We start from the raw sequence: 10,250 nt of genomic DNA on the forward strand, positions 1-10,250 counted from the left end.
CTATACTTAAAAAAATTTTTTTAAACCAATAGGCTGTATGTATGTATGTGTGTCTGTGCGTCTTTGTGTCTGTGTACGGGTGTATATAGAGAAAGACAGATTTATTATAAGGAAGTGGTTCCCACAATTATGGAGATTGACATGTCCTAAGATTACAGAGTAAGGTAGAGCAAGCTGGAGACTCAGGAGAGCTGATGCTTTATTCTAGTCTGAGCTCAAAATCCTGAGAACCAGGAGAGCCAGTGATGTTATTCCAGTACAGCACATGTAGCTAATGTAGTTCCAGTCCTAAGGCCACCAGGCAGGAAGAATTCTTTCTTATTCTGGGGGAGTCCGCCCTTTTGTTCTATCCAGACCTTTGATGATTAGATGAGGCCCACCCACATTAGAGAAGGCACTCTGCTCCAAAAGCAACTGCACGGAAGCTCTCAGGGTAATATGTGACTAGATATGTGGGCAGCCTGTGGCCCAGTCAAGTTGACACATAAAATTAACCATCACATCCATGGGACCATATGTACATCAAGAGACAAAGGTACAAGCTGGCTGTATTTTGAATATTGATTTTATTTTATTTTTATTTTTATTTATTTATTTTAAGATTTTTTATGTATTTATTTGACACATTAAGAGATCACAAGTAGGCAGAGAGGCAAGCAGAGAAAGAGGAGGAAGCAGGCTCCCTGCTGAGCAGAGAGCCCGATGTGGGGCTCTATTCCAGGACCCTGAGATTATGACCCCGAGCCGAAGGTAGAGGCTTCACCCACTGCGCCATCTAGGTGCCCCTTGAATATTGATTTTAAAGTTGAGCCAAGTATTTTTCAGTAGGTAAAATGTGCATGTTACCCATTGACCTGGTAGTTCTTCTAAGAGTGTAGCCTATGGAAATATTCACAGAGGTGGGAGAATATCCTTGTATAAATAAATAAATGTATGGCGTTATTGGTAAAAATTGCTAATATTGGGAAACCTGGGTGGCTCAGTCATTAAGCATCTGCCTTTGGCTCAGGTCATGATCCCAGGGTCCTGGGATTGAGTCCTGCATCAGGCTCCTTGCTTAGTAGGGAGCCTGCTTCTCCCTCTGCCTGCTGTACCTGGTAGTGCTCCCTCTTTCTCTCTTTCTGACAAATAAAGAAATAAAAGTTAAAAAAAAAAAAAGAAAGAAAGAAAAATTGCTAACATTTATTAATACTTCATAGGCACTATGCCAAATGCTTTGCATATTATATTTGATTTGATCCTCACAACAATTTTGAGAAAGGTATCATGTCCTTCATCTTAGAAGGAAATCAAAGTTCAGAGAGGTTAAGCAACTTAAACAAGGGAGTGACAGGGCTGGGATTTGAACCAAGCAATCTAGTTCTATAGCAGCACTTCTAACCATTATTGCTGGTTTGTTGATAATAGTAAAAAAAAAAAAAGAGAAACTACCTAAAATGCACATAAACTGCAAATTGGATAAATAGGTATTTCCATAAAATTCCACTAGTTCCTTTTAATTCCACTAAAAGGAAGGAAATCTAGGTATACATAGTGACAGAAAAGTGTTTATGTTTTGCAGTTACAGAATAGGCAGTAGGAGGATTTTGATAAGCGTATGCTTGTGCAACGTTGAGAATTTATCTTTGGACAACACCCACTTTCTTCTCTGTATATCCCAAAATTCATTACATTCTGGAATGTTATTTATGAATACTCTAATGGGAGAAAAACAATTTAAAGAAATTGGTCCAGAGAGGGGCCACAGTCCCTGGGAACTGGTCCCCAGGCACGGCTGGGTCCAAATTCCTGGCCAACCATGTAGCCCCTGGATGGTCAGTGCCTCTTAGCTCCTCCTGACTTCAGCCTCCCTGCTCCTAGGATGCCGTCTGTGACTGTAGCACCCAGTCTCTCACCTCCTGCTTCGCCCGGCCGTCCCGCTCTGCCCTCCGCCACTCTCCTTCCAAGTGCCGGCTGCACCCTTCGGAGTCCAGCTGGGGTGGGGAAGAGAGGGCAGCTCCCCCCAGCGAGTGACAGAGCAGCCGGGCTCCCCACCTCAACCAGCCCAGTCCCCGGATCGCCGAAGGGAACCAGCAGAGAGGAGGCGAGGCAAGGGGCCCATGCTCTCGGCATCGTCTTACCTTGGAGGTTCAGCCGCTACACCACTGCCAGGGAACAGCTTTCCCATCCAGGTAAAGCGGGGTCTCCTGCTGACTGCTGGGTGGTGACCTCTGACTTCCAGGGAAAGGCAGCAAGTGGGAGAAAGACCACAACTAGGCTTCAGAGGTGGCTCCAGAGCGATCCCTTGGGAGCCAGTCTGTTGGCAGAGCCTCGCCTGGTTCTGCCCACACCCACTTCTCAGAAGAGCCAAGGAAAGGATACACTTCTGGCTGTGCTCCTCAGGGAAAAGGGCTCACAGAGATGTTCCCTGCCAACCATGTCCTCCTTCATGGGCAGGAAACACCATGACAAGAACGGGCTCTGCCATAGGATTCGACGTGGGGTTCCTGGTGGAACTGAGCTGGGCATCCTCCCCATCCCTTCCTTCCCTCCACGGCTTCCTCCTCCAAGCCCTGCTGCTCTGGATTGCTGTGGCTCTAGGGGGTATGATAGGGCCAGTAGCCAGGGCCAGTATCAGCCTGGAATCCTGGGGCGCTGGATCTCCCTGCCCATAGCCCGGATGCAGCAAGGACTGGAAGATGAGGTGGAAACGTGTGGGGCTCAGGGTTGGGTCACTGGAACTGCCTCCCTCGTCAAGGTGACCGTGTTGGGGGGGGTGGGTGGCAGGCACCAACCTTCCCAGGACAGAAATAGGTAGAGTCAGTTTCCAGATCTGGTGCACAGATAAATTGCCTAAATGCCCACTGCCTCCATTGCTCGGGCCTCTTTCCCCAGCACCCTGGAGGGGGCGCCACATCTCCACTGTGTTTACATCCCGTGGCTGGTAGAAGGCAAAGCTGTTCCCAATGAGAGACTCCCAATTGGCCACCCCAGGCCAAGGAGCACCCCCAGAGGCCAGTGCCCCCAGGACAGGGGCCTGGAAACACATTTCTTGCCTCGGTTGTTTATTTGAATTTTTCTTACTATAAATATTTAAGGTGGCTTTAGTTTATTTTAATAATTTAATTTCCCCCGAAGTCCCTAACGTAATTTATTGGAGGTCAAGACATGTATTCTTGCCACTAGGACAACGTGGGGCATCTAACACGATGGCCAGGCATGGGGTCCCCCGTACAGACAAGGCAGCTCGGCTGCTGAGCTCGAGTTTCCTGGTCAAGTATAGAGAGACCCCGGTAGGGCTGGAGCCCTGCAGCTTGCTCCCCATTTCTGCTGACCATCTGGCCTCAGAGCACTGCTTTTCACTCATTGCCTGGTACTTGGCCAGCCCCCAGCAGTCAGTCTGCAAACCCTCGCTGACAGGGTGGGGGCTGGGCCAACGTCCCCACTTCCCAAACATTCTCCATCTGCCCTCTCATTTTGCTCCCTCCCTCTGAAACCTTTTTAATGAGACAAACACATGTTACTAAGGCTCTTATCAAGAGCGTGGCGATCTCTCCAAGTTCCCCAAGTGAGAACTCCCAGGAAAACAGGACTGAACTTCGAGAATGTTGTTTATTGCAGCTTTGCACATGGACGTGAGAGTGTCTGCTAGCCTGCCTCAGCTCTCACCACCTGCCAGCCTTCTCACCAGCCTCTTTCCTTAGCCTTATGGCCTCTCCTGGCCCCTCTTCCAGCCCCAGCTCCCCTGCCCGCCTTTCTCCACATCCCATGTGAGCTGTCTGAGCCACAGCGGCTTATGGCAGTGTGGGGGGAAGGCCTCAGATGGCCTCTCCCTTGGTGCCAGTGAACCCGTATCGGTTGCACACTTGCCCGCACACACGCAGATGCGTGGACCTCCTGCCACTGGCGGGGGGCCCAGAGTGGAAATACCAGAATGAAGCAGCTTGTCTGCAGAATGCAGGAAGACCAAAAGCCAGCAGCTTTGTAAGCTTGCCCCCAGGACTCAGGAGACACCTCTGTACTCCCACCTGCTCCCAGTTCTGCCCTTTCAGGGTCACCTGGACAAGTTACCCCAGATCCTTCCTCTCCATTCCCTACGGGCAGAATGTGAGGGCCGTGTCAGGCTGATCAGGCACTCTCTTGTGCCATAGTGACTTATGTGGGCAGAACAGGCAGGTCCCTGGAGCCATGGGCCAGTCTCCCCTGGGATGCTGCTGCTCCCACTCAGAAGGTCAGGGGGTCCCTCCAACGTTATCTCCAGATGAGGGGACTCACACCAGGCCACATGCCACCAGAGGCCTTCTGCCACCTCCCCAAGCAATGGAGGACCAGGGAGGTTGCACTCCCGGCCTTGGGGAGAAATCCTCACAAGACCCGAACCCCAAGGCCTACGGACCGCTCAGCCTTACCATCGTCTTCGTCCAACGCTGTCCTCGGAATCTTCTTGTCTCAGCGCCTGGCCACCCGGCCCCCAACTGGTGTCAGAGGCTCCAGATCTTGGTTTTCAGTAAAGTCCTTAGTGTCAACTTCCTGCATGCCTCTGTGCCAGGCCACTCATCACTGTTCCTGCAGAAGCCTCTGGACGTGGGGCTTGATGGGGTTGAAAATGTTATGTGTAAATATTGGTTTGGTTTGATTTTTAGCATTTTAGTTAGTAACTGGTTGTGTTTTCCTTTTTGGGGGGTGGGGGGGGGTTGGTTTGTAAAAACTCTTGTACTCTTTTGGAATGTAATTTCTAAGTTTGTTTGTTTCTTCAAATGCCTTTTAAGTCTTGGTAACATTCCCAAAGCAGAAGACTGCCTGACCCACAGTGGGGATTCCCCTGGAGCCCTGGGGTCCCAGGAAGGAACACTGCCCTTCTTCCCTTTCTCCCCTTCCTGCTTCTCCACTGGACTCCCAGCACCTTCCTCCTCTTCCTTCTCCTCAACCTCCTCTATCCTTCTTCCTTTTCTGCCATCTGCACTCTCTCCCACCAAAGTCCCAAGGAACCCTGGGGGTTCTGATCCCCTACAGTTCACTGGGCTTGGATCTATCGTGTTGGCATCAGCTGGTTGGGGGAGGAGTGGGGGGCCAGTTGCCCGGGTTGACCCTAAACTGGACAACCTCACATTTCTTACGTCTGACCTCTTCCCAGAGCTGAACTAGACCCTCCTGGGGACAATGATGTCTGGATTTGAAATGAAAATCGGACCCCTTTGGCACATCATTGGCTCCTAGGTCTTGCATGCACAAGGCCTGTCCAATTCCTGTCCCTCTTTCCCACCCAGGTCGTTCCCCACCAAAGGCCGACCCATTTAAAAATCCCTCCTAGAGGTCTCGCTTTCTATGAACTCAAAATGCGCCCCACCTGTTGGTCTTCCCAGGGATACTCTTGTCCCAGCTGCTTTCCCAGCTGACAAAGTGAAGGGCCCAAAGACATCACCCTCTCACATGCTGACTGTCACATGGTTCCTATGCACCTTTCACAGTTTCATCACCCAGCCTGTTCTCTTGCCCGTCCAGCTTCCAGGCTCTTCCTCCCTCTCCCCTCCCATCCAGAATGTCCCCCACCTTCCAACCGTACCAGCCCCACAAGCTCCCACTACCTCTTCACTCATACTAATAATCTTCCCCTGCACACCCCGCCCAGAGTACTCTGCTATCTGGAAATTGCTCTCATCTCAGAGATGGCTCTGGGAGGCAGCCTTGGCAGGACAGGGGTTAGTGCAGATCAGGAAATGGAGGTGCAGGGCTCATCCCAGAGACACCTAACTGGGAGGTCATCGAGCCTAGATTAGGACCTGGGTCCATCGGATCCCCCAGCCCAACTTTGTCCTGGTTGCTGTGTAAACCCACTGACCCACTGGGGACTTTTCTTTGCGGGTACAGGACACCCGGAATATGCCACTACCTAACCCAGGCTTGAAACCATGCAACCATCACCACTATCTGTTTCTAGAACTTTTTAATCACCCGAGCTGAAACTCTACCCACTGAACAGACAATAAGTTACCTGCTCCCTCCCCAAGTCCCTGGTAACCTCTATTCTACTTTCTGTCTTTATGAATGTGCCTCACCTAGGTAGCTCATGTAAGAGGAATCACACAGTTTCTGTCCTTTTGTGTCAAAGCCCCTCACCTTTTTAGATGAAAAATTGGTCCCAGAGAAGAGAGTGGCTCACCAAGGTCACACAGCAAACTACAGGCAGAGTCAGGACCAGAAGGCTGGTTTCCTGACTCCAGAAGATTCTGCATCCCCAGTGGTGAATGAGACCCCTCTCTGCCATTCTTTGCTTTTGGTTGAGCCCCTTCGTCTGTCTGGGCTCAGTCTGTTCAGTCCCTGCCTTTCAGCCTCCACTCTGTTACCATCTTCCTCCAAAGCTTCCCCTCTCCTGCCTCCTTTTTTTGGCTCGTTCCCACCAACACACTAAGTGGCCCTGACCCATGACCAGGTTTTCCTCTTCTGCACCCCAAGCTTGTTTTAACGTCTATCCCCCAGCCCTCCCAGAACAGCCTGTCCGGCTCTGCTCCCCTGCCATGGACTTTCCTCCCTCCTCAGGCTCCCACTCCTGTCCTGTCCCGGAAGTACTTGGGTCTGTGGTCGCCCGACTCCAATGTTTGCTGTCATATCTAGTGATGTTTCCTTGGTTCTGTTTCATTTATTTCATGTTTTCTCATACTAAAGGAGGCACCCTTCCAATACCTCAGAGAATATCTACCTTACCAGTGCTTCTCACTGGGCTTCGCCCAGTGACCTCCCAGCCCAGCAGGACATCCCCTAGGTCCACTGTTGAGCCACATTATCTTCTCTGTCCCCAACCTCGGGACTTCATCACTGTCCCCTGTTGGGTGTGTGTGTATAGGGGTGGGGCTTGAATCCCTCTTTCTGGGCTCCTGTACCCCTGCCTAGTCCTGCCTAACCTCGTTTGTGAAGAAGGTGCAGTCTGGCTTGTGTTTTTCTCTCTGTAGGTCATTCATCCATTAGTCTGTCCATTTGATACCCCACTATCCTCTCTGCTCTGCCCTGGGCCTCACTGCCTCCAGAATACCTTGTCCTGGCTTTACCCTTTATCCCTCCCAACAGTGTGTGAAGTTTGCAAAGTCCACAGACTCAAGAACCAAAGGGGACTTGATGCTGGGCCTGCATTCCCCTGCCCAGGGCTCCTCCCCACTGCCTGTTACTCTTGCCTCACACTCCTTGGACCCTCACTTATCCCATCACCCCTCTTTCCCTTCCCTTCTTGCCCCTCACCAGCCTGCAGGATCTCAGGCCCTAAAGGAAGGAGCTCGGGTTTCCTCCAAGCATCCTTGAAGGGTCGAGGTAGTCAGGGCCTGGATGGTCACAACTCCATTCTGATACCACTCAAACTGCTCCTGGGAAGAAGACCCTCAGCCAGGAATCTGGAGACCCTGCCCAAGTCTGGGAAGATCTCTGTTTGACTGGTTCTCTGAGCCTCCCCATTCTATGATTTTTATCTTGAGCACCAGGATGATCTCTAGGGTCCTAGAACAGCCCTTGTGTTTTGGGATGCTACATCACTATCCTCTCTCCACTGGACCCTGGTATCCTGGTTCCTCTTTCAACTCTGCCTCTGATCTCTGTGCCTTAGTTTACTTCTCCGCACAGGGGGCTCACCACAAGACTATTTCTAGCAGCTTCCCAGGTATTTTGGTGCCTCTAAGGTTGGGCCTTGCCAGCTGTGGCCCAGCTCCCTGTCACTGCCTCATGATACCAAGTCGCTGAGTGTGAGGTTCCTGGAGGTTCAAACAGCTCGAGCATTACCTGCGAACTTGACAGAAATGCAAAATACTGGCGCTACCCAAGACCTGCAGACTTAGAAATTCTGCTGTGGGGTCCAGCAAGCTGGGGTTTAGCAGGCCCTCCAGGTCATTCTCATATAGCAGGACTTGGCCAGCTGCTGACCTGCACTAGCAATCAGTGCGGCCTGGTGAGGGACTGAGGCTGGCCCAGACCAGAAACAGGTGGAAAATACCAACCTCATCTGGACATCTGAGAGATTGGAACTCTCCTTACCCACCCCTCCCCGCCTAACAAATCAACTGTGTCCTTTTCCCGGAAGCTGGAGGGCAGGAAGAAGGCTACAGTTTTCCTTTCCCTGCCTCTGGCTTCATTCCAGTTCTACTCACAAAAGGCCGTGTAGGGTTGTGCTAGCAAAGCAGTGGGTGGGAGTTGTGGGGTGAGGAGACAAAGACCCTGACCATGTATCCCTTGGAAACCTTACCACAGGCTCATGACCTCTCTTCAAATAGGAAGAAACCTAACTCCTCAAGGAAAGAATCCTAAATCCCTAGCTCCTCCTCCTCTTCCTCCTTCCACCTCCAGGGAGACCAAGTAGACCGTGCCAAAACCAGCTCCAACCCCCAGCAGCTGGGGAAGAGAGCCAGAAACTGTCCTCTCCTCTCGGTCCCCCTCCCCAGCCCCTGGCAATACTGTGAAGCCCCCTTTCTGCCCAGCCTGGTTTCTTGGTGAGGGTCCTGCAATCCTGGGCCCTAGGGAAACTCCCCCCCCACCCCCACCCCAGGGAAAGGCCCTTGGGAGGGAAGGGACCAAGGGCATCCTTGGGCCAAATTGTCTGCCTCTCCTGTCCACTGTTCTCTCTTCCCCACTTCTGTCTTCAAAAGGCTCCTTCCCAAGACGGATTAGGTGCTGGGACAACTGGCCCAATCCTCCAGCTCTCCCTGCTCCTGTGTCTTATTTCAGACATGAGAATAAATGTACAGTGTAAACTTACAAAAGGTTTTTAATGGTTGTAGATTGGAAATAAAGTATGTAATATGAACAGTTTCCTTGGATTTGGCCTCATCTCTGATTTTTCTTGGAGGATGGATGGGGCCCCCATCAGATTTGGAAACTGATTCTTCTCCCACCCCCCACAGCCCAGTTGCCTGGGAAGGAGGAAGGCCTGGGAATGCCACAGTCAGCTGGCTAGTTTGGGGTCACTTGGGAGGAGCCACCAGGGGTTCTGGATACTGAGTCTTTACACCTCAGAGTCTCCTATGAAGTGTGATATGACCGCTGAGAAACCTGCAGAGTGTTCAAAAATGTTACTCTCTGCAAAAACAAAAGAAAACAAAACAACATTTTACAGATTTATCATGAAAAAAAAAAAAAGAGAGAGGACACTTTAGACATGGGTCAGTTGCCTATTACAGTATAATTAATTGGCCCCAAACATTAATTAGATCACGGGTACTGTGAATCAGAAATTTGGGACCTAGGTAGTTCTGACTTGGTGTCTCAGAGGTTGCAGTCAAACATCCGTCAGGCAGCAGTTATGTAAGGCTTGACTTGGGCTAGAAGATCGGTTTGCAAGGTGGCTCGCTCACATGCCTGGCAAGTCAGTGTTTGCAGGAAGAGGCCTCAGTTCCTCTCCGCATAGACCATAGTGCTGCTTGAGTATCCTCACAACATGGCAGCTGGCTTGCACTAGAGCAAGTCATCTATGAGAAAGCAGGGTAGAAGTCAAAATGTCTTTTATGACTAAACTTTGAAAATCACAGTCATTTCTGTGGTATCTTACTGGTTATACAGATCAGCTCTACTCAGTTTGGGAGAGGAACACACAGGGCATAAATATCAGGAAGCAGAGACTATTGGGGAACATTTTGGAAGCTGGCTATCATTTGAAAAATCTACATGTTCCTCCCTCTCTTTCTCTGGGGGTGGGATGTGTGTGGGGAAGGCTGACAACTAAGTTTGTGCTAGGCATTGAGAATGCAGTAGAGGGGCGCCTGGGTGGCTCAGTGGGTTAAAGCCTCTGCTTTTGGCTCAGGTCATGATCCCAGGGTCCTGGGATCGAGCCCCACATCGGGTTCTCTGCTCAGCAGGGAGCCTGCTTCCTCCTCTCTCTCTGCCTCTCTGATATCTGTCTGTCAAGTAAATAAAATCTTAAAAAAAAAAAAAAAAAAAAAAAAAAAAAGAATGCAGTAGATAGGCCTGGAAGACAGGAAAGCAAATGTCAACTGGCAGAGGAACACAGGGTGTTCAGGGAGCCAGGAGGAACCAAAAGACTCCAAAGAAGGACATCTGAACTGATACCTGAAGTTGAGATGTTAAATAAATGAAGGGGATAGTGATATATTACAGGCAGGAGACAGACAGGAGGTGGCTCCAGGGTGAGAGAGTGCACATATGGAAGCCTAGTAGAAAGAGAGCAGAACAGAATGGGGAACCCAAAGATGGTCACCAGAGTTAGGAGTGATAAAAAAAAGTCTGGGTCAGATCACGCAGTGAGTTATGAGCGAAGAAACGTCCACATCCTGTAGACCGTA

The 10,250-nt window shown here is 50.6% G+C and overlaps 1 protein-coding gene across 3 annotated transcripts in view; it reads left to right on the forward strand.

The window, feature by feature from the left end:
* SOGA1 (suppressor of glucose, autophagy associated 1) overlaps positions 1 to 8,771 on the forward strand; it is a 68,487-nt gene extending 59,716 nt beyond the window's left edge. For all 3 annotated transcript variants that reach the window (XM_059133291.1, XM_059133290.1, XM_059133292.1), the window contains one exon: positions 1,861 to 8,771. In XM_059133291.1, the coding sequence (XP_058989274.1) occupies positions 1,861 to 2,013 (153 nt within the window). In that variant the 3' untranslated portion in view covers positions 2,014 to 8,771. The remainder of the gene's footprint in view (positions 1 to 1,860) is intronic.
* Positions 8,772 to 10,250: the final 1,479 nt, after the last annotated feature.

Source organism: Mustela lutreola, chromosome 9 (assembly GCF_030435805.1).
Source record: "Mustela lutreola isolate mMusLut2 chromosome 9, mMusLut2.pri, whole genome shotgun sequence".
Taxonomy (NCBI): domain Eukaryota; kingdom Metazoa; phylum Chordata; class Mammalia; order Carnivora; family Mustelidae; genus Mustela; species Mustela lutreola.